The 24329-nt window shown below is 45.2% G+C and overlaps 1 protein-coding gene across 3 annotated transcripts; it reads left to right on the top strand.

The window, feature by feature from the left end:
• The first annotated feature begins 19898 nt into the window (after positions 1-19898).
• Positions 19899-24282, top strand: Clec4g (C-type lectin domain family 4 member G). 3 transcript variants are annotated; one of them, XM_048429036.3, is made up of 10 exons: positions 19899-20056; positions 20339-20449; positions 21179-21232; positions 21398-21460; positions 21563-21667; positions 22171-22260; positions 22445-22593; positions 22699-22814; positions 23437-23615; positions 24049-24282. In XM_048429036.3, the coding sequence occupies exons 1-9, from the start codon at positions 20002-20004 to the stop codon at positions 23573-23575; spliced, it is 882 nt and encodes a 293-aa protein (XP_048284993.3). In that variant the 5' UTR covers positions 19899-20001; the 3' UTR covers positions 23576-23615; positions 24049-24282. The 3 variants fall into 3 exon arrangements, with proteins under 3 accessions (XP_048284993.3, XP_048284992.3, XP_085541392.2); XM_048429035.3 differs by having other exon boundaries at positions 23437-24282; XM_085685266.2 differs by lacking the exon at positions 20339-20449 and having other exon boundaries at positions 19930-20056; positions 23437-24282.
• The last annotated feature ends 47 nt before the right edge of the window (positions 24283-24329 follow it).

Raw genomic sequence — 24329 nt, 5'->3', positions numbered from 1 at the left:
ACACAGAGAAACCCTGTCTCAAAGAAAACAAAAATTAATAAATAAGCAAGAGCCATGCAGAGTAGCTCGAAGACATATCCCGTAGTACCACACAGGGGCTCTTTACTGTTCGAATCCTGCTTACCCATGTCAATCATAAGTCCACACGTTCTTGTCCTGGTGTCCTTCCTCCCCTTCCTGGCCCTCCTGATTTTCTCTCACTTCCGCTGCTGTGTTATATACTCTCCTCTCTGATAAATTACTGATATTCAGATGCTTGTCTCAGGCTCCACTTCTGAGGACCCAAGCCAAATTTGCCGTGTTCTCCCCTGTGCCCACCACTCGTGGTTCTCCACCTCATTCATTCTTGTGAAATTTTTCTTCTAGATGAGGTGTGTGCACCTGTGTGTGTGTTCTGTGTGCTATTTATATATGCATACGTGTGTGTTCTGTGTGCTATGTGTATATGCACATGTGTGTTCTGTGTGTTGTGTGTATATGCATATGTGTGTGCTCTGTGTGCTATGTATATATGCATATATGTGTGTTCTGTGTCCTATGTGTATATGGATATCTGTGTGTTATGTGTGCTATGTGTATATGTGCTATGAGTATATGTGTGTGAAGTAAGTGTAGTATAGTATTGTAGTTTTACACATGTTGTGTGATATGTGTGTGTATGTGTGCTTTTCTGTATGAGTGTTGTGTATGTGTCATGTGTGTGCTTTGTATGAGTACTGTGTATGTGTGCATGTGTGTATTTATGCTATATGGGTGGTATGTGTATGGTGTGTGTTCTATGTGTCCATGTTTGTGTGAGGGGGATATATGTATGTATCTGTGCCTGTGCATGTGTGTATGTATATAATGAAGTGCATGTATGTACCTGTGTGTGTGTATTGTGAATGTATATCAATTTTTGTGTAAATGCATGTACGTGTGCATGTGGATATTTGGAGACCAGAGATCAAAATCAGTTGTCTTTCTCCACTGTCCTTCATCTTGTTTTTTGAGAAAATTCTTTCACTGAACCTGGAGCCCTCCAGTCAGCTAGGCTGGTTAGACAATAAGCTCCTCCTATCTCTACTCCCAGTGCTGGGCTGACTCCAGCACTCCAGCACCACCTGGTTCTCACTGGGTGCGGAGGATTCCAACTCAAGTCTTCCTGCTTGCTCAGCAAGTGCTTCAGCACCTGAACCTTCTCCCCAGCCTTAGATGTTTCTGTTTGGTTTGTTTATGATTATTTATTTTATTTTTTGAGATTATACTATAACCACATCATTTCCCCCCTTGCCTTTCAAACCCTCCTATTTACTCCTCCTTGCTCTATTTCAATTCATGGTCTCCATTTAGCTTTAAAGGGAGAATGTACTTTTGTGTCAAATATCCCAGTGTGTGGAACAAAAACAGACCAACCAATCACTTTAGGGAGACTACAGCTCCACCTACCTGGGGAGCTTTAGTTGATTCCATGGAGATGAGCACTTCTACACTTGCAGAGGTCCAGAGTTTGGCTCCCATCACCCATGGCCATCAGCTCACAACCACCAATAACTCCAGCCCCAGGGGATCCTATGCCCTCTTTTGAACACAGAGAGCACCTCTACTTACACATGCAAATAATTTCAAACTGAAAATAATCCTTTTTTTAAAAAATTAAAGAAAGAACTTCTTTCCATGTTTTCTGTTGTCCCTAGGGCATCTTTATTACATCCCAACAATCTACTTGTCAAGTTGGTTTTCTAATCCTGCCAAAGAATTTTTTAAATCTCCATGTGAATAGGTGGGGCATAGAGAGTTGCCAGGGTTGCTGAACCATTCTATGTGGTGTAATGGCAGATACGTGCAAAGACACACCTGCTAAATCCTATAGAATGTACAACACCAAGAGCCAACTGTGGCTTTGGGTGATTGCTCTCTGTCCATATGACCCACTACTTAGAAGAAGAATCTAATGGGGCTGGAGAGATGGCTCATAGGTAGAAGCACTTGCTGCTTTTGTGGAGGATCCATGTTTGGTTCCCAGCATCCACATCAGGCAGCTCACAGTCACCTGTAACTCCAGCTCTAGGGGAGCCAACTGCAGTCCTGGCCTCCACTGGAACCTGCATTCCCATGCACACAAACGTGCATACTCTTTAAAATAAATCTTTTAAATTTATGTCTCTTGAATTATGTGAATGCATGAGGGTATGTGTCTCTGCATGGGTGTGTGCACCTGCAGAAGCCAGAGATGGAGTCAGATCCCCAGAGCTGCAGTTACAAGCAGTTGTAAGCCACTTGACATGAGCACTCTGGAAGAGCTGTGTATTCTCTTAACCACTGAGCCATGTCTCCAGCCCCAAAATAAAAACTAAAAATATCTACACTCCAATAGGAGCTCTTTCAGACCAGGAGATGTTTCGGACAGGACAGCATTGTGTGGGAGCTCTGTGACTTCCACCCCCCAACATTTAATTCTATAGACCTGAAGATTTGGAGAGACTCTAAAATAGAAAATCCTGTCTCGGTTTCATTTCCTTTACCATGATAAGATCTCCTGACAAAAAGTGGTTGAGAAGAAAGGAGGTTTTACAGTTCACAACCTCAGGTATACTCTATTCTTGCTGGGAAGTTATAGGGGCAGAACTTGAAGCATTAAGCTATAGCACACAAACTCAAGAGCAGAGGAAAGTGAACATAAGCTCCTGGTGCTCAGCTCACTTTGTCTACTCTTATACAATCTGGAGCCCACATCCAGGGAACCGGGCCACCCACTTACAGATAAAAGAAAATTGAAGCAATCAAGATAGTCCCCCATAGACATGCCCCACAGGTCAACCTGATTCAGGTAGTTCCTCACGGAAACTCTCTATCAAGGTGATTCTAGGCTGTGTAAAGTTGATAATTGAAGGCAGCCTTCACATCCATCAGAAAGTCCAGTTGGTTCTTATTCTAGATAGATTCCAGTTAATAAATGCATAAAGGAGTAGGAAATCACCATTCTAACACTTCATCTGTAATTCCTGCAGGAAATAGTCAAAGATGAATGTTCTGACCAATGGGTGATGTGGGATTCCCCTCTGTATGCTGTGAATACCATTGGTGAATAAAGAAACTGCCTTGATCCTATAGCAGATCAGGGCAGAATAGAGCCAGATGGGAAAAACTAAACTGAATGCTGGAAGAAAGGAGGCAGAGTCAAAGAGGAGCAATGAAGCCACTGGAGACAGACACACTGAAACTTTGCTGGTAGGCCATGACCTCGTGGCGATGCACAGATTAATAGAAATGGGTTAAATTAAGATGTAAGATTTAGCCAATAAGAAGCTAGAGCTAATGGGCCAAGCAGTGATTTAATTAATACAGTTTCTGTGTGATTATTCAGGAGTTTGGGCAGACAGGCGGTTGGGAAACAAACAAGTGGCCTCCTTACTACAAATGGTAAGTAGGGTCTTTGCAAAACCTCACTGTATCTGGACCAGGGTGACAGCTTATTGGTCAAGAACTTGCCTCACAAACATGAGGATCTGAGTTCAGTGCCCAGAACCATGACACACGCTGGTTATCAAGATACATGCTGAGCCTCTCAGAGTTGGAGAGGCAAGAAAAAAAGAAGGGAATGTTTTATTGTATGGTTAGCAGATTTGTCTTACTCACTGACAAATGTAAAGACAGAAATGATACTCTATGGTTTTTAAAGAATTTATACATGGCAGGTGGTGGTGGCACACACCTTTAATCCCAGAACTCAGGAGGCAGAAGCAGATGGATCTCTGTGAGTTCAAGGCCAGCCGGGTCTACAGAGAGAGTTCCAGGACAGGCTCCAAAGTTACAGAGAAACCCTGTCTCGAAAAACCAGAAAAGAAAATTTATACACCAAATAAAAAATGAGGAAAAGAATTGAAGAGGGTGTTTTGCAAAAAATATATGTGAAAAAGGAAGTAAAAAAGTTGTCCTTTTTAGATCTGTCCTGTAGGACCATTAATAAACTCAAACATTAGCTCCATAAACCAGGACTATGCTAGCTGGATGATGGTAACTTTGATTTTTCCAATATCTATAGGGTTTTCTCTTTTTGCTTTTTATTTCATGAGGGAAAGAGCAAGAGGGATGTTTGAGTTTTTACTATATGTGTCCATGTTCAAATGTAAGTTCAGGTACATCATGTATGTGTGCACATGGAGGCCAGAGGTCAAGATCAGATGTCTTCTATCACTCTTCACCTTATGTTTTAATTTATAAAATATTACTAATTATTAGTGCTTGTGTGTGCGCGTGTGTGTGTGTGTGTGTGTGTGTGTGTGTGTGCGTGCGTGTGTGTGGTGCATACATGGGGCTTGCATTTATGTGCACACACATGAGAAGGCCAGGAGTGAACTTATATAGGTATCATTCATCAGACAGCATTCACTGAGTGTGTGTGAGTGTGAGTATGTGTATGTGTGTGTGTGTTGCTGGTGCACACATGAAAGCCACAAGGACTGGAATTACAGATGGTTGTGAGTCACAGTGTGGGAACTGTGTCCGCTACAAGAATAACCAGTGCCATCTCTCCAACTCTTCCGCCTTGTTTTTAAGAGATAGAATCTCACTGAACCTGGAGCTTGCTCCATCACCTAGACTGTATGTCTAGCAACACCCTGGAATCTACTGTTCTCTGTTCATCCCCAGCTCTGAGGCTACAGATGCCCACCAACCTGAGAAGTCAAATTCAGGGCCTTATGATGTGGTGTGCGTATGTGTGTGTGTGTGTGTGTGTGTGTGTGTGTGTGTGTGTACTCACTCACACACACATGAGCCACCATACAATTGTGGAGACCAAAGGATAACTTTGTGGAGTCTGTTCTCTCCTTTGATATTTACATGGACTCCAGGGATTGAATTCAAGTCATCAGACTTGACAGGCAAGTAGATTGAAGTGTTGAGCCATCTCACCGGCCCTGTTTTGATTTTGAAATGAGGCCTCCCTCACACTATAACACAAACTGGCCGGACACTTGCTATGTAGCCCGGGCTTCTTACAACAAACTCCGACCTCAGCTTCACCAGGTCTGAGATAACAAATCTGAGCCAACACTTCCATCCCCTTGCCACAACTTAATAACACCTGCGAAAACTCTCTTTCTTTTTTTGTAATTCGTACTTTATTAGGTTATGCTGAAATCATGTGGCAGCCATAAAGGAATGACATTCACAATACAGTCTTCACCACAAATACTTTTCTTCCCCCCAGCAAACATCGTATTTTTATTGATGATTTGGGAATTCCACATCATGCACCCTGATCACACTCACTTCCCAGGTCAGACCCCCCACCACCTGGAGACCTCCTTTCCCAGAAGAAGGAGAGGAGGAGGAGAAAAGGGAAAGTCCAGTTTTTATGGTCCCTATACTCACTGGAGCATGGTCAGGTTCCCAGTGGCCAGCCCCTAAAGAAAGCCGAGTCCTTCCCCACTGCACCCTTCCAGGAGCCGAATGCTCCAAATGCTCCAAATGTTTTTCTTACATTCTGTTTTTCTGATCCACTTGGCGTGGATCTGTGCATATTATTAGTGCTTGCATGTTATATTTAATTCTGTGTAGTTGAGTTTGTCAACTGTCTCTAGTACTCGGTTACTCTGGCCTGGATAAGTACTTCATGCTAAAACCTGTTATTCACTTAACTTTCAGGAAGTCAGAAACTCTGAGGCTGAGCCCCATCTCGTGCCTTAGGTGGCCCGCTGTAGATTTTCTCTGAGGATAGTCAGTGTATCATTGAAGACAGTAATTGTATTTTTGAGTGTATGGAAATGTTGTGTGTTAAGAAAACTAAGTATGGTAAACAAGGTAACTGTTTGCCCTGCATAATTGAAACTTTAGGCCGATTAAAATCCCCTATTAAAATCTCCCTGGGACCATCTGTGTAGTCTGAGGCTAGGAATCTGACTCTCCCAAAAGCCACTTGTAAGGGGAACTGTTTAGTGTTTGTCCTTCCTGGTTGTCTTACCTCGCCTAGCGGAGGGGGGGGGGGGGTGGGGAGAAAGAAAGAAGAGGACCTAAGAATGACCGAATGACCTAATGACTGGGGACAGAGAAGGGAGGTGGGGAGCAACAACTATGGAAAAAGCGTAGAGGTTGGATATGATTGCACGCTGTATGCATATGTGAAAATAGCACACTCAATTTGAATATGTACAAGTAAAATGAGCTAACAAAGTAAAAAATTAAAAGCACTTCGCCAAAAGAACTAAAATCAAAAGAAAAGCACCAGATGTCCCTGGCACTCTAGCGTGCACAGCAGCTAAGGTATGGAAGTAACCCAGCGTCCACAACAAGGAAGTGGATGACTAGGGTGAACGAAAACTCTCTAAATAAGGTGCCACTCACAGGTCCTAACTTAAGGCTTCAGTGTTTCTTTTTTAGGAAAGCTTAAACTTCCTATACTAGAGGTATCTTTATTTTCTTCTTAAATATATCAAAAACACTGTTTTCATATCCCATGATTAAGTAAAACATTCTTATAACTGACCCTTTGTCTAGCTAAGGAAGCTTTCTCTTATCTGTTGTTTGCTAAGAATTTATTTTTGCATGTTTACGGGTGTTACAAAGATGCTTCTCATAACTGTAATGAGGAAGAGACAAAAACAAGATCGGGAAGGATGTGAGCCACGTGGTCACCTGTTTATGAGCCCTCCAAATGTACAAAACAACTCAGTAGACTGCCAATGAGTCAGCACAAGAAGTTGTTCTAAGGTCACGCACCAACTTTGCAAAGGAAACCCCTTAGAGACAGAAACCAGACCAGACAGGGACGGGCCATCATCTAAGATATCCCCTGGGTTTGCTTTGTTTTGTTTGCCTTTAAGGATATCTAGGGACTAGAGAGATGCTCAGTGGCTAAGAGTACATTCAACACTCGGGGTACCTGTGTTCAGTTCCCAGCACCAGTGTCTGGCAGCTCATAAGTGCCTGTAACTCCAGCTGCTGGGGATCCAACACCCTCTCCTGTAATCCATGGACACCTGTACTCTCATGGCAGACACAATCAGAGACACCCACACACACTAAATAAATAAACATATTTTAACATATTTTTAAAAATAAAATTTTCTGAACTACATGATATCAAGACTCTGTGAATCTGAAATGGCAGGTAAGATCCTTTTTTAAATTTTTAATGATTTTTGTGTGTGTGTGTGTGAATTACACATCACGCACCTCAATCCCATCCATCTCCTGGTCCCTCCATATCCATCCTCCATTCTTACAACCCCCACCAAAGGAAAAAAATAACTAATTAATTAATTAAAAATGAAAAAATCAAAAATTAAAAAAGAAAAACAAATCTTGCGGTGGAAGCTGCAGTGTGTCACAGTGTGTCATAGTGTATCACTGTGTGTCCCACAGCACACCCTTCTGCTCAAACAGCTTCACTTGCAAATGCTCATTGCTGTGAGTTACTGCCCTGGTTCAAGACCTCTGACCTCTGCTACACTATCAATACTGGATCCTGACCAGGTCTCCTATCAGATATCCTGTTGTTGCCCTGGGTCATGTGATCCTGTAGCTTTAGCTCTGCAGGACTGCCCCACCACGAGCTCGAGCAGTTCACAGATGGGGTAAAGGTTGGTGTGGGCCAATTCAACACCCTGGATCTGGGCCTGGGTGGCAGCTGAGTTGTTCAGCCTGCCCACTCTCCTGCACCGGTAGCACCATCGACACCACCAGGGCCAGCTATCCTGCTCTCGTGTCCTTGGGGCTGGCTCTCCTGTACCCATGCCACCAGGTCTAGCTGTACTTCTAGGTTCCAGGGCTGGCTCTCCCGAGCGCTGCAGCTGGTGAGAAGTGGAGCCAGCTCTCCCACACCCACTCCACCAGGGCCAGTTGTTCCACATCGCCCAAGGAAGGGGCGGGGCCAGCTCACCCCAGGCAAGATCTTTGTATATATAACTCTTACATGCTTAGCCTTTTCATATTAAAAGGCAAAGACAAGGAGCTGGAGAGGTGACACATTTGGTAGAGAGCTTGCTATGCAAGCATGAGAACCTAAGTTCAGCTCCTAATTAGCCACGTTTGAAAAAAAAAGGCATATGCTGTATTATAGCATTGTAGCATATGCTGTAATTTCCAACAATGAGGAGGTAGAGAAGGGAGACCTCTTGGAGGTTACTTGGCAGCCAGTTGAGCTGGATCAGTAAGTTACAGTTCAATGAGAGATCGTGTTGCAAAAACTAAGGTTCACCATATGCATACACAGAAAGAGGAGGATCTAAAAGACAGAGACACAGAGACAGGAATTAAGAAAAACAACAAGATTGGGACATTCCCTTTTCAATCTCTGTCCAAGGTAACCATCAACCACCAGTATATATTCTTTTTTTTTTCTTTTGGTTTTTCGGTTTTTTGAGACAGGGTTTCTCTGTGTAACCACCCTAGTTGTCCTGGAACTTATTTTATAGACCAGACTCATAGAGATCCACCTGCCTCTGCCTCCTGCATGCAGGGATTAAAGGTGTGTGCCACCACTCCCGGCCAGACTGCATTCTTAGGAAAGGATCAGGTTAGAACTGATTCATCAGCTGTAAGGAAAGGGACTACACTGGGGAGATGGCTCCGTGGCTAACGTGTTTGCCGCACAATTGTGTAGACTGGAGTTCAGATTCCCAGGACTCACCAAAGAACCATATGGACCAGGAGGCCTGACTGTAACTCCAGCCTCAGAAGATAGAAATGGGAGGTCCCCAGAGCAAGCCGACTGCTGAGCCCTGGGTTCGAGTGAGAGGCCCTGCCTCAGTGAATCATGTGGAAGAGTGACTAAGGGTGATTCCCAGCACCAACCTGGGGCTCTGCATGCACAGAACATACATACACATGTGAAATATACAAACAGAGTGACACGTGAAAACAGCAAGGGGTGGGGAAGCCATTCATTCATTTGGGCAGTCAGAGGAGATTGTCCAAAAAGGGTCGATGGTGCTCTGGCTACAAAGATCTAAAGAGAATGCAAGCTACATCTTTGTCTTGAGGTTCAGTCCTGGGGTTCACTTCCTCCTCCATTAGTCCTAAATCTATGTTTGCGTTATATAGTCTGGCCACAGCTGACACCTGACCTCAGATGAATTTCCCACACCTCATCTTGGCATCTCCAGAGAGAGCGCTGTTCTCATCCTCCACGGCTGCAGAAGTTGGCACTGATTGTCAGCCTGACAGGATCCAGAATCACCTAGTGGATAAGGCTCTGAACATGCCTGTGGTGTTCTCTTGATTAGACTGAAGTTGAAATACTCACTCTAAAAGTCAGTGTCACCATTCCGTGCGGTGGGGTCCTGGACTACATGAAAAGGAGAAAGCTGGTGGTCGGTGAGATGTCTCAGTGGTTAAATGCACCTGCTGCCAAGCCCGATGACCTGAGTTCAATCTCTGAGATTCATATGGTAGTAGAAAACCGACTTCCAGAAGTTGTACTTGACCTCCACATATGCAGCACGACACATGCACACACACACACACCAACAACTAAATAAAATTTTACAGCAATAGACAGCCTTTAACCCCAGTGTTTGGGAGGGAGCGGCAGTTGGGTCTCTGTGAAGACTAGGACAGCCAAGGCTGTTTAGAGTGAGACCCTGCGCATGTGTCCTTAAGGGCTGCATTCTGACAGCAGCTCTTTCAGAACTTCCTCTGACTTTGCCAAGCATAGTAACACGGTCTCCTGCATCAGGGCTGATGAATCAAATCCATGCAAATTTTTTCGTAAATGTGTCAGAAAGATGTTATGCTGTTCTCCTCTCTCTCTCTCTCTCTCTCTCTCTCTCTCTCTCTCTCTCTCTTCCTCCGTCTCTCTCCCTCTCCCTCTTCCTCCATCTCTTCCCCCCTCCCTCCCTCTTATTAAGAACTACTCGGGGTGTGCCCTGCCTGGAAGCTCTGATGCAGTCATGGCCTGCCTCTCATTTCCTGGTGATAAAGGAAAGAGAAGTGCCATGCTCAACAAGAAGCCTTCTGAGAAGAGGAGTAGGGCCTTCTGTTTTCCTGGAAAAGCAACTCCCGGCCCTACATCACTCCTCCAAGCACTGACCACATTTTATCCTTGAGGTCTGTGCTGATGTGTTTGATGCAAGGCTTAAAGTTTATGCATAATCATACATGGTGTGTACAAATGTGTGTGTGTGTGTGTGTGAGAGAGAGAGAGAGAGAGAGAGAGAGAGAGAGAGAGAGATTACACCTCCAGTCATTTCTGTTACAGGTGGGAGATGCCTCCTGCAGTCACCCTATTCTAATTGCAGCACTGATATTGTGTCTTCAGCTCCTGAACGTGAAGAATTCATGCTGGGACACTTTGCAGAGTAACCAAAAACTCAAGTTTTTTTTTAGAATACAAATATACATTTTTATTTATGAAAGATAGTACATTGCATAGAGAGAACAAAAATGAGTGTGAAAGTTTTCTCTTAAAAGAAGTAACAGTATTAAACAGTCAACAAGTATCTGAGGCTATTTCCTCCACCTTTTGCTGTCTAGGGAGCTGATGAAGGCCCACTCATAGTCATGACTTGCATCTCAGGACATGCAGTTCTGGTGGAACTATCACCACACTGAAGATTCTAGTCATCAGAAAGGGGAGCAAAGTCTGCCCTCCAAAGTAGCTGACTCAGTCAGCCCCTGTGAGAGCTGCCAGCCTCTGAACTGAAAGGTCTTACTCTTCCATTTTCCCTCCCCTTCTTGGTCACAGGGAAGCTGGAGGCATTCTCAGTGCCACCCTTATGCACAATTCAGTCTGGCGCAAGTAAATGCTTTGACCCAAAAGTGCATATAAAGGTATACCTATAAGTAAGATCTAGACGTTAACTAGAGGAAAGGGCAATGGTGTCTTGCACCTCAAGGGAGGACTTTTAGGAACCTGCTGGTGCCCAAATGGGCCTTTCTGTTTTCCACAGTGGTTGGTTATCTCCTCTGAGCTGCAAGCCCTCTTATTTATCTCCCCTTGCGCCCCCAACCTTACCATTTTAACCTTTTTATTTCTTTTTAACCCTGACAGGTTGCTTTTGGATTTTGGTTTTGGATTTTTGTTTGTTTGTTTAGTTTAGTTTGGTTTGGTTAGTTGGCTGTTTTTTGTTTGGTTGTTTGGGTTTTGTTGTTGTTGTTTTCATTGGGGGTTGGTTTTGTTTGTTTGTTGTTAAAGGCAGGGTTTCTCTGTATAACAGTCCTACCTCTCCTGGATCTATAGGCCAAGCTGACCTGGAACTCTCAGAGACCCGCCTGCCTCAGCCTCCCAAGCACTGGGATTAGAGGTGTGGGCCACTACTCCAGGCTATCCTGACAGGTTTTTTTAACTGTAGTAATTTCCATTTCTCCCAACCCTTTTTTTTTGAGATCTGGAAATATTACACCTGAACGACGAAGCTATGACTGATCTGTTGTATGTCCTCATCAGATCTCATGGACTTCTCCACTGCTCGGGGACAAAGGGATTACCCCAGCGCTCGTGCCACAAACAACTCAGAATGAGCCTCCTAGGAAGTAGGTGTTCCCTTGGAAATGACCTCCTTTTTACGAATATATGTTTTTTTTAAAAAATCAGAAGCTAGGAAGATGATTTCACTAATAAAGAACTTGGCTTGACAACATGAGGGCCTAATTCAGATCCCTAGCATGCACTTCAAAAGGCTTGGTTCAGCAGCAAGCACGTAGAACCCCAGCCCTGCATGGAGACAGGAGGATCCCTAGGATTCACTGAACAGTCCATCTATAGGAACCAGTAGTTCTAGGTTCAACAGGAGATCCTTTTTCAAAAAATATGGTGGAGTCAGTCTGGAGGAGTGGCTCAGTGAGCAACGGTTCTTACCCTGCATGCCTGGTGGACTGAACTTACTTGAACCTTGTAGCCCTGATAAATGTAAAAGTAGACACCCGACACATCAAGTTGTTTTCTGACCTCCATATGTGTACACACACACACACAGGATTTGAAAAAACAATGTGAAGAGTGACAGAGGAGAACATATGACTCAACCTCTGGCCTACACACACACACACACACACACACACACACACACCATACACATGCATACATGCACACATGTGCACTAACAAATATCATACACATACACACACACCATACACATACACATACACATGCATACATGAACACATGCACCACACATACATTATACATACACACCATACACATCCATATGCACACACACACACACACACACACATCATACACATACACACAATAAACTTATCAGAAGACATATGCTGTTGCAATTTTACTATGTACTTTCACCTTCCAAAATGCTTTCCCAAATGACTGAATTTGCACTTCAATCAGCAGTAAACAAGGATTCCCTTCTCTCCACATCCCTCCACATCCTTACCAACTCTAAAAACGGCCCACCCTTTCATCCAGCTGTAGTGGTACACACCTGTAATCCTAGAAATTGGGAGGCGGAAATAGAAGGATTGTGAATACGAAGCCAGCCTGGGTTACAATCAGATGAAAAATTATCCACTTGTCTTTAGTATTTTTAGATATGTGCATACATGTATATCCCTGTGTATATGAATGCACAAGTACCTGAGGGAGTCGGAAGAGAGCACGGATCCCATCAGCTGGAGTCACAAGAGACAATGAGCCAACTGATGTGGAGACTCAGAAATGAACTCATTTGACAAAAGCAGTACACACTCTTAACCCCTGAGCCACCTCTCCTCCCTCTGCCCACCTCTTTTATTGTTTGCTATTTTATTTGCTATAAGTGACATAGCGTTACTTGTACTTCAATTCCTAATGAACTTAGACTTTCCTTAAATGCATGTTCAATACTCTGTTTTGGCCTTGTTTGTTTTTGTGAACAGGATCTTGTGCGATCCAGATGGGCCCTGAGCTTGAGATTCTCCTGCATGAGCCCTGAGAACTGTGATCACAAGCACGAACCACCACGAAACCACACACACTCATGTCAGATTTCTCCTTCTAGGTCTTGCTACTTCTTACCTTTGACCTGGTTTTCTGATAATGCCTGTGGGTTTTTTAATTTGCAGAAGTATTTTTGCAGATCTCAGAAAGCAAGTAATTGTTAGCTGTAGATGTGGCAATGAAGCCTCCACACCCCACCCACCACGACACCATGTAGACCCCTTCCTCCTTTCATGTTTTCCACTTCTACTTTCATGTCAGCTTTTTTTCTACATCGAGTTTCTGCAAAAGGGAAAAACCATGTGATAATTGTCTTTCCAACTTATTTCACATGACACGACACTCTTCGGTTCCATCCATTTCCTTGCAAATAGCATTGCTTCGTTCTTTCTGATGAGAGACTAAAACTCCACTGTGTTTGTGGACCACATTTCCTTTATCCATCCATCTGCTGATAGACACCTCGGCTGTTCCATAACTCGGCTGTCGTGAATAGTGCTGTAACGAGTATGGAAGGCACGCTGTGGTGTACTAACTGACACAGATTCCTTCAAACATACACCCAGGGGTGGCATAGCCGACAAATTAGTCATACACTAGCCCTGCTTTCAGCAGGTGCCCTGGTTTTGTTTCCTGATGATGTTTCCTGAGGTGATGACTTCACCTGGTGAAGTCAAGTGGGAGGAGAAAAAATTATCATGCTCACAACTCCAGGTTACAAAGGTCTTTTCAGCAAGGAAGTCAAGATGGCAGGATGGACACATCCCACCACAGTGAAGAGCAAAGAGGAATCATTTCTGTGAGCTCATTGCTCAGCTCCCATCCTCACAAAACCAATGTAGCTGAGACTGCTTTGTGTCCCAGCTGTGTCATCCCAGTTACAGACCCAAAACACCAAAGGCCAACCATGTTTACTGTTTTACAGTCCATGACAGCCAAGAGAAAGAATTGGCGTAGGTGTCCATCAACAGATGAATGAATATATGTATATTAATTTACAGATAATGTGACATATTTACAATGAAATCTTGTTCATCTACAAAGAAGAGTAAAATTGTGTTATCTGCTATAAGCAGTTGCACTGAAGATTGTCACCTGAAAGCAAAATCAGTTAGAAAACAGAGAGACAAGTATCACATTTTCTCTCATTTGCAGACTGTAGACTATATATAGATACATAAAGCTCCCTGTCTCTCTTTGTGTGTGTCTGTGTGTGTGTGTGTGTGTGTGTGTGTGTGTGTGTGTGTGTGTTTTCTGTGAAGCTATTCCTGAAGATATGTAAAAAAATTATATGCTCACCTGGATAGGAAACCAATGACAGACTGAAGTAAAGATATCACCATGGAAGTCCAATGAGATGAGCCAATGAGCGCGCTGAGGCTGCTCACAGGAATGTGTGTGAGGGGGTCACCTACAGGAGCATGCACAACCCAAGTGCAGCTGCATCACTGAAAACCCACCCCAACCTGGGTATTGACTCCTGAGGGCTGAAACCCTGGAGCTCTCTACATGAATTAAAAGCCCCTCAGCAGGTCCAAGATCCCATTGAAACCAGGAACAAGAGAAGTATGCCCACTATCCCCACTCCTTTTTAATACTGTGCTCAAAGTACTATCTAGAGTAATAAGGAAATTAAAGGGATCCAAACAGGGAAAGAAGTCAAACTATCCCTACTCGATGTGAAACTAGACACTAGGGAGAAAAAAAAAACAAAACAAAATAAAAAAAACTGGCAGAATACTTCTAGAGACAATGAGAAAGCTCAGCAGCATGCCAAGATACAGATCAGCTTACACAAACCAATAACTTTAACAACAGTCACAGAGAAGGAGAGTGTTGGCTCACGCCCATTTGTAACAGCCTGAAGGGAAATAAAACATCTAGGCATAAGCCTAACTAAGGGAGTCATGGACCCTTACAATGAAAACATTAAACCTGTGAGAGAAAAGATGAAGACACTAGAAAATGGAAAGACATCCCATGTCTGTGGACTGGCAATATTAATTTTGTGAAAACGACCATTTTACCAAGAGCTGCTTACAGATTCAATGAAATCCCAATCAAAATCCTCATCTCATTCTATTCTAATAGGAAAAAAAACTATTCTAAAATTCATATGGAATCCCCAAAGACTCCAGAAAACCAAAACAATCATGAACCAGAAGAACAATACTGGAAGGATCGCCATTCCAGATCTTCAAATCTACTGCAGAATCACAGAGGTAGCAACAGCATGGCCCTGGCACAGAAACAGACATGTAGACCAACGGGACAAAATCAAAGACCCAAGCATGAGCGCATGTAACTTCACCCACTTAATATTTGACAAGAATGGCAAAAAGGTAAGTTGGAGAAAGGAAAGCATCTTCAACAAATGGTGCTAGGAAAACGGGACATCCACTTGCAGAACGGTAAAATCAGACCCATGTTTACCGCCTTGCCTAAAAACTAACTCCAAATAGATCAAAAATGTAAATGTAAAACCTGAACCTGCTTGAAGAAAACAGACGTAGTACGACCCCTGATACAGGGGTAGGAGGGGACTTCCCCGATAAGGCTCTAGTTCAAGGCTGAAATGCATGGGGATGCCACACATTTCAAACACGAGGGCAATCTGACTGAGACACCCACCTCCCTGACGGCCAGGGTGAATTCAATTGGTGTGACTGGCTAGGTGAGTGTCTGCTTCCTCCCTCACCACTCCATCAGCATCCTTCCCAAAATGTGCACTCAGCGAAAGAGGACCACCTTCCCCATAGACACAGATGGGTCTTACGTCAAGGGTATATGTGTAGCTGGCCTCACCTCTAGAACCTCTAGACAGTCCTCAAGAGTGTGACATGTGCCAATCCTGCTCTTACTCTCTCCTTGCCCCTTTACCACAAAGCTTCCTGGATGCTGAGGAAGGGCTGCAAATGCCTTCTTTAGGACTACGCTCTCAACTCTCCTTGATTTCCAGCATCTTTGTCGCCACTGGAGTCTGCATTGACTTTCATTCACCGAAACGAGGGGCTTCTCTGGTTAAAGCTGACAACAGCTTTCCTCTGAAGGTAAAAACAGGTCCTGAGAAGGTGGCTTGACGGTGTGTCAAGCTATGTAAGCAGCAGTGGTAGATTGGCCGCACAGTGCCTAAGGCCTCCTCGGTTATGGCTTGTTGCTGTTGTTGTCATTGTTTGCTTGTTTGTTTGGGTTTTTTAAGTGGGTTTGGAGTACTAGGTAGGCATCTTTGGCTTTTTTGCCTCAGAGTCTTTCACTGGCTTGGAACAAGCCCCTGGGGTCCACCATCCCTCGGCACAAGGATTACAAATGAACCACTGCACTTGGCTCTTTTTTTTTTCAAACTTATTTATTTTTGTGTGTTTGTGTGAATGTGTCTGTCTGTGCAAGTAGGTGGGTGCCACAGAATAAACATGCAATTCAGAGGACTTTCGGGGGTCAATGGGTTGCAGGTATCAAACTCAGGGAATCAAGCTCGTAAGCAAGTGTTTATACCAGCTGAGCCATCCCCTCAGCCCCGAGTTCTCCATCTTCTTCCCTCATCTCCTCTTCCACTTTCCCATCCCTAGCAATGTTTCATGTCCATTTTTCTTTTACTTATGCTTGCTTGTAAAGAAAGGGTCTCACTGTGTGTAGTTTAGACTGTCCTAGAAAGACACAATGTGGGCCGGGCGGGTCTTGAACTCACAGTCCCTCAACGCTGGGATTCCAGAAGTTCACCACTACTCCCAGCTTGCAGGGGGTTGTTTGTTTTTGTGTTGAATTTTAGATTTGCATTGCGCAGGAATGCGTCACGTAAGCACATTTTCGTGCAAGCACCAACTGTGCATTGAACACATCCCTTCGCCTTCCTGTTTCCTACGCCTCCCCCTCCCCTAGGCCCCTTTCTTTCCCCTAGGTGGTTTCACTTCTACATTCTTGTCATGTATACATTCGCGACTTTTATGTAACTATATAAAATCTAGGACCCACGAAAGAGAGAAAACGTTCCATCGTTGTCTTCCTGAAACTGACTTAATTCACTTAATATGGTTGTCTCCAGTTGCGTCCGTTTTCCTGCAAACAACATAAACGTGTCCTTTATGACTTTATAACCCACATTTTCCCCAGCTATTCCTCTGTGACTGGACACCAAACATGGTTTTATAACTTAGCTATTGTAGTAAAAAGGTTTTCCGTTTAACTCGCTTTTAATTTTTTTTTCATGCTTATGCTTCTTATTTTCAATTACGTGTAGGGGTGTGTGCGCGCTCTGGAGTGTGGGAGCCAAAGAGAACAGAGGCATCAGACCCCTGGAGCTGGAGGCCCCCTTCACTACTGAGCCGTCTCTTAAGCCCCCTATGTGCTTTTTAAAATTGTTTTTATTGTTTGAAATTCTCCCAACGCATTTTAGTCAGCACCATCACACCATCACCCTTCCTCTCCCACTGGGAGTCTTTGTCTCAGTGACTCCCCTAACTATGGTCTTGTCTTCTTTTTGAGTGTGGCCCACTGAGTCTAGCGAGGGCTGTGTCCCTGAGCACAGGTGGAAGGTTATTTATTTATAAGAGCAAGACAAGTCGCCAGTGGCACCAGCACTGAAGAAAATGACACTCTCGCTCCCAGACACAGTAGTACGATTAATTAAAAACCCAGAGACAGAAACTGGAGTTCAACCTGAAGGTCAGAAAAGGAAAACAGTCATCCACTGGCTCTTACCTCTACCTCAGTCTGAAATGGCGATCCTGTCTCCAGGAATCTCAGAATGAGACTGTGTGTGAAAGCTGTTGCCTCCCATCTTACGTTCCTCTCTAGTGCTGGGATTAAAAGCGGACACCACCACCACCTGGTTTCTATTTCAAACTAGTGTGGCTACTGGGATTGAAGGTGTGTGCCAGCACTGCCTGATCTGTAAGGTTGACCAGGGCGGCTGGTTTACTCTCTGAACTTCAGGCGAGCTTTATTTATTAAAATACAAATGAAATATCACTACAAGCAACTGTTCCTGGTGGAGGTAGGTGGCCCTATTGGCCCCTTTCCTGTCCATGATAAATTTAGCATTGTATCTGTTTTCCTGGCCATCCCTGAGAGATATTAACACCCAGAAGGAAATAATTTGTCCCCTGATATAGCCCAATTCTCAGAGAAATTTCTGTCAAGCATCAGATATCCAATATTTGTTTAAAGAATACATTATATTTTAAGGCTGGGGAGATGTTCAGTATTGATTTGGGCTTGGATTTGAGTTTGTTGTTTCTTTGTGACAGGGTCTTGCATAGCCCAGGCCAGCCTCAGACTCATCTAGGTAGCCAGATCTTTTGCCTTACTCTCCCAAAAGCTGGAATCACAGGTGTACCACCGCGTCCAGTCTGTTCCCTACTGGAGATCCTGTCCAGGGCTTTGGGCATGACAGACAAGCATTCTGTTGACTTTGCTACAGCCCCAGTTCATCTGTTTAGGTTTTGGGGTTTTTGTTTGTTTGCTTGCTGGGAGGTTTTATTGGGTTTTGTTTTAGTTTGCCTTGGTTTGGTTTGGTTTGGTTTGGTTTGGTTTGGTTTGGTTTGGTTTTGGGACACAGGTTGATTACATTACAATCCAGGTTAACCCTTAATGTTCTTCCTCAAGAGTTGTACACTTTTTTCCTGTGTGTGTTTGTGTATGTGTGTTAATTTTCAGTTACATTTATTTCCTTACTTTGTGTGCAGTTTCCACACATGTGTGCCCACACAGACCATGACACGTGTGAAGGTCAAAGGGCAACTTTCATGAGTTGGTTTTCCTCCCAGGTAGGTCCTAGCATCAAACACAGTCATTGAGCATGGTGGCAAGTCCCTTTGGCAGTTGAGTTATCTCACTGGCCCCACCTTGTTTCTGAGACACAGACTCTCACGGTGACCTGGAACTCGCAGATGCTCCAGGGACTTGCCTGTGTCCACTTCGCCAGTGCTGGGATTACAGGCACATTCCACCCCACTCAGCTATTTCCTGAGCACTAGGAGTCAGATTCAGGCCCTCCTGTTTTTGTAGCACCTCTTTATAGACTGAGTCCTTCCCCGTGACATCAATTGCTCATTGCAGGATCCCTTTGGGAGAAGCCCTGTCATCATTCCCCCTTCTTCACAAAGGAGAAAACTTCTAAACAGTACACCACCTCCAGGCCCACCCTACTCTCCCCAGCAGGAGACTTGGCCAACTTAGTTAAGAGCTCCCACAGAAGTATTCTCTCCCTTCCAACCAAAGTCAGCTGAATTCACATCAAGGTCAAGCAGTGTCTAAACAAAACCTTCAGGTCAAGATCACACTTAAAGAGATTTTTCAGGATCCAGCAGGGTTCTGAGACACTTGGCTGGATTCAATGTTTTCCACCTCAGGAGAAATCTCAGCTCTGAGCCCATAAGAGACAGAGACCAGAGCTGGGGGGAGAGGGCAGCTCAGGCAGTAACTATCTGCTTTGCAAGCATGAGGATCTAAATTTGATCCCCAGTAGCTACAGTAACAGAGACAGTTGGTGTGGCAACCCCAGTGCTGAGGTGACAGACACGGGTGGGGCTCTGGGGCTTGGTGGCCAGCCTATAGTACTTAGCAAGTTCCTGGCCATTGAGAGGCCCTCTTTCAGAAAAAAGGTGGATGGGGACCAACAAGACAGAGCAGTAGATAAAGGAGCATGCTGCCAAGTTTTGGTTCCAAGGCCCACATGGTAGAGAGAGGAAACCAATTCTCTCACAGGTTGTCCTATGAGTGGAGCTCAGAGGGATCCCTAATCGTATGCCGGCACCACACACATACACTATAAATAAAATGCACAACATTTTTTAAAAAGATAGGAGGTGCCTGGATAACAACACCCCAAGTTGTCCTCTGGCACACAGAGAGAGAGAGAGAGAGAGAGAGAGAGAGAGAGAGAGAGAGAGAGAGAGAGAGAGCACAGCTCTGAAGAGAAGCTCCTGGCACCGAGGAAACACAGCCGCAATGACCAAGCCACACAGATTGGAGCTGCCCCTCCCAGCCCCAGCCTTGCCCAGCACTGTGACCGGCCATTGGCTGGGTTCCTACACAAAGGAATTGAGGCCATGGAAATGAAAAGGAAGGAAGGAAAAGAGATAGGATGGGGCTAGGGTGGGGACCTAAATTTATATCTCTGTCCAGGGCTGGATCCCACCACCATCATGGACGCTGGTGGATACAGCAAGCTGGGTAGCACCATCGAGGAGGTCCCCAGAGGTATGAGTGAAGGGATCACCTCATCTTCCTCCGTGAGTCCTAATGTCGGGGGGGGGGAGGGGGAGAAGGGGCACCAGTGTATGGTCAGGACTGCAGAATGACAATGCCTGCACCCTGGGTGAGGATTCCCCGGGACCCAAAAGGCTGGGTAAGACAACCCTTGAGTCTTCCCCAAGAAGCCTAGTTGGGGGGCAGGTGTTATTCCAGGCATAGACCCGGTTGCATTGGCATAGAATTCTAACCCAACCTGGAGGAATCAAGAATCCATCGGTGTTCTACTAGGGCAGTTGGGACGCTGGGAGTACAACAAACAAAGGCTTTCCTTCCTGGTCTTGGCTTTCCTGGTGGCCACAGTGCTATGGGCTCTCATTCTGAGCACCCTATTGTCCAAGGGTAAGTGATACTCTTTATGTGTACATGTATGTGCCTGCGTGAGGGTGTGACACGCGTGTGTAAGTGCCCACCACAGATGCTAGACGGCATCAGCTTCCCTAGAGCTGGAGTTACAGGCAGTCTGTCGCATGTGGGTGCTGAGAATTGAACTTGGGTTCTCAGGAAGAGCTGCTCGCTCTAACCCTCTGAACCATCTCTCCAGCCCATGACAATGATCCTTTAACACAGAACAAGTTGTATGCCACCTGGCAGGGAAGGCACAAACTTGTTCCCTCTGTGGAGCACCAGATGGCATCCTGGACGTCAGTAAGTGTAAACCAGAGGTTCTCAACGTATGAGTCACGACTCTTTGGTGTTCCCAAAGATCATTAAAAAAAAAAAAAAAAAAAAAAAAAAAAAAAAAAAAAAAAAAAAAAACCATATGCCTACATTACGGGTCAGAATAGTAGCGAAATTATAATGATGAAGTAGCAAAGAAAATAATGCTATGGTTGGAGGGTCACCACCACATGAGGTGGTTATTAAATATTAAAGGGTCGAAGCATTAGGAAGGTTAAGAACCACTAGAGTAAACCAAACATGTGTCTATGTTGGCACTGTATGTATGCATGCCTCCTATCCGTGCCCGAGTGCTGTATTCCTGGACTGTGCCTCCGTGGATACCAAACACGGGTCCTCACATACTCTAGGAGAGCGGAAGGTTCTCACCTTGTGCTCACTTCTCTGCAGCCTCCAGCGAGCGCAGGGTGCTGCTCAGCCACCAGGACCAGCTAAAGACAAATGGTGCGTGCAGAGTAGGGCGTCTGCGTCCCCTGGCGGTAGGAGGTGGGACTGCCAGGGATTCAGAAACTGGGTACTGAATTAGATGAGACCCCTGGAAATTGGACTGAACCTGGATTGGAGAAGAGTGTCCCCTGACCTAGTGTGTTGGGGGGGAATTCATTCCAGCCTCAGAGCAAAGGATGATGTTGAGTGCCCTGAAAGAAGATGTCGGAGCCTGCAGGAACTGCTGTAAGAAACGGGCCTGGTGGAGGCTTGAGAGCTGTGGGGCTGGGAAACGGGACAGGCAGGCGGGACTGGCTGGTCTCAAAAAGTCGCTCCATCCCCGCATAGGCTCCGGGATGAAAGCGCAGTTGCAAACCACACTCGCTGAGTTTAAGAACACACAGACAAAGCTGATGGAGCAGGAGAGCACCCTTAAAGAACTGCAAGAGCGTGGTGAGAGCTGAAGCTGAACACGACCCCCTGACCCCTGACTTTCACCTCTAACCATGGCCACACCCCTTCTTGGCAGTACAGTCCTAGACCCTCAGTTCCCTGGTGACTCAACCTAGGGCTTCACATACTGGGCAGGCTTTCTTCACTGCGGGACCCTAAGCAAGTGTTCTGCCTTTGAACCATTCCCCCAGCCCCTCACTGGGCGGTTCTAGGCAGGTGCCCTAATACCAAGTTTATCATCAACACTCATTTTACATTTTATTTTGAGACAGGGTCTCATTAAGTCGCCCGGGATAAACTTAAACTCTGTAGCCCAATTTAGCCTTGAACTTGCAATCCTCCTCTGCCTTAGCCTTCTGAAGTTGCTGAAATCACCACGCCCAGACTGTAGTTATTCTTGACCCTGATACCAACCATGAACTGACAATGGACATAGAGCTTGACCTCTACATAAGTCCCAATCTTAACTCCCACTCTAATTGTCCACCATTCTGACACTGTAGTGACCCAGAGTTTGGCTAAAGCAGCCAGAGATCGTGAAGACATCCGCAGTGAGCTGTTCCAGGCATTGGAGGCTGTCAAGCAACAAAACAGTGAGCCAGAGAGAAGACTAAGGATGGGAAGGAGTGGTCCATGCCTGGGGTTCTCAAGGCTTCTCTTTCTACCAGATGTGCCTTTTGGCCTAAACCTTGTTTCTCTGGTATGCAACACCCTTCATGGCATTCCAATGGCCCCATTCAATAACAATCCGTCTCTCTGACCCTCACCACCCAACAGAATCCTGTGAGCAGTGCCCCACATCATGGCTACACTTCCAAGGATCCTGCTACTATTTCTCTGAGACACAGGCTATATGGGACACAGCACAGAGCTACTGTTCAGTCCACGGTGCCCACTTGGTGATTGTCAAAGACCTGGATGAGCAGGTATGCAGCTGGGACTTGGCAGAGGAGAATCAGAGTTCACCTGAGCTGGTGTGGCCCTAGGATGTCAAACAGACTTGGCCAGATGACATCTCTACTTCCTTCCAGGTTTTCCTGAGTCAGCGCACACGGGGCCGAGGCTACTGGTTGGGTCTGAGGGCAGTTCGCCACCTCGGCAAGATTCAAGGTTACCAGTGGGTAGATGGAGTCTCACTCACCTTTAGGTAAGGAGAAAGCTCCAAGAGAGATTCAGAAGGGTAGTTAAGTTAGACCCTAGGAAAAACACTTTGGAATGTGTCTAAAGACTAATTCCTAGGAGAGGATTGTTGCTGATGCTTTGGTGAGTGTGTATATGGTGCATGGATAGCTTGCAAACCCATTCACAACCACACAAAGAGTAGGAGAGAACTCTGGAGAGTCTGTTCTACCATTCCTTGCTTTATCCCCCTAAGACAGGGTCCCTCAGTGAACCTGGATCTAGGCTGACTGACAGTCAGAAAACCCCACCCTGCCAGGGTTACAAACACATGCACAGCCACAGCTGGATTTTTATGTAACTACTTGGGGTTTGAGCTCAAGTCCTTATGTTTGTACAACAAGGATTCTTTTCCACTGAGCAATCTCCATAATACCTGAACTAACCTTTTAAGAGTAGAAAAGCTAAACCCTGGGAATTGGCTAAGAGTTCAATTCTGAGCCCTTACAAATGTACACTGTAGATATAAACTCAAATTAGACATTCAGGGTGTCTATGCCAGAGTCAAGCAACAAGGAGGAGAGGAGGCTGGACCCTAGGTCTATCACCAGCCCAGATTCCCAGTAACACTCCCCACTGAACCACCACAGTCACTGGAACTCTGGAGAGCCCAACGATTCCAGAGGACGTGAGGACTGTGTCATGATGCTGCACTCGGGGCTGTGGAATGATGCACCATGTAGCAATGAGAAGGATGGCTGGATCTGCGAGAAGAGGAGCAGCTGCTGATCCTGCCCAGTGTCCCCAGTGCCATGTCCATTGCCTCAGGGTAAATCAGAAGTGTGGCACATGTTTCTTGAGCCCACCACCAAGATTTTTTTTTTCTAATGCATCATTACTAAGAGCCACTCAGCCTCACCAGTGCATGCTTTGGAGACCCCAGCTCTGACTCACAAAATACCCTAAACCTCCCAGCTAATCTGACTTTTGTCAGTTTCAAAATCACTGCTCTAAAGCCCTGGTCATCTGACCACACACACACACACACACACACACACACACACACACACACACCTTCCTAGACATAGTGTCAGAACAGTCCTATCTTCCTGTATCCTCCTATCCCATCCCTCTGACTTGGAGCTATCTCCACAGAGAAAAGGAGCTTCAACAAATGTTTGAGAGACAAATCAAGGCTCTGGGTCCATGTTGGAAAAGAGTGATCTCAGGAACATGCAAAGTTAAGTAATTTATTTTCCCAGGAAAGGCATGCCAGAACCCAAACGGGGCTTGCAAGCAGCACACTTGGCCATGATGGTCTGTGTCTTTCATCCCTGACGTAAGTGATGACTGCATCTCATCCCCACTGGTGGAATCTCAGTTTTACACTCTGGCATGGTTGACTATTAGCACAAAAGGAAGGGGGAGCTTCAGAAAATATGGCCCTTTATCAAACTGACTATCTTTGATATTAAAAGGGGCTCTCAAAATTTTCATCTCTGCATTATACAATTCTTAACCATCCCCCCACTTTTGAAGAGGT

The sequence above is a fragment of the Myodes glareolus genome, chromosome 2 (genome assembly GCF_982192425.1).
Source record: "Myodes glareolus chromosome 2, mMyoGla1.1, whole genome shotgun sequence".
Taxonomy (NCBI): Eukaryota; Metazoa; Chordata; class Mammalia; order Rodentia; family Cricetidae; genus Myodes; species Myodes glareolus.
Note: the sequence above shows the minus strand (reverse complement) of the source record. Positions and strands in the feature narration are given on the sequence as shown.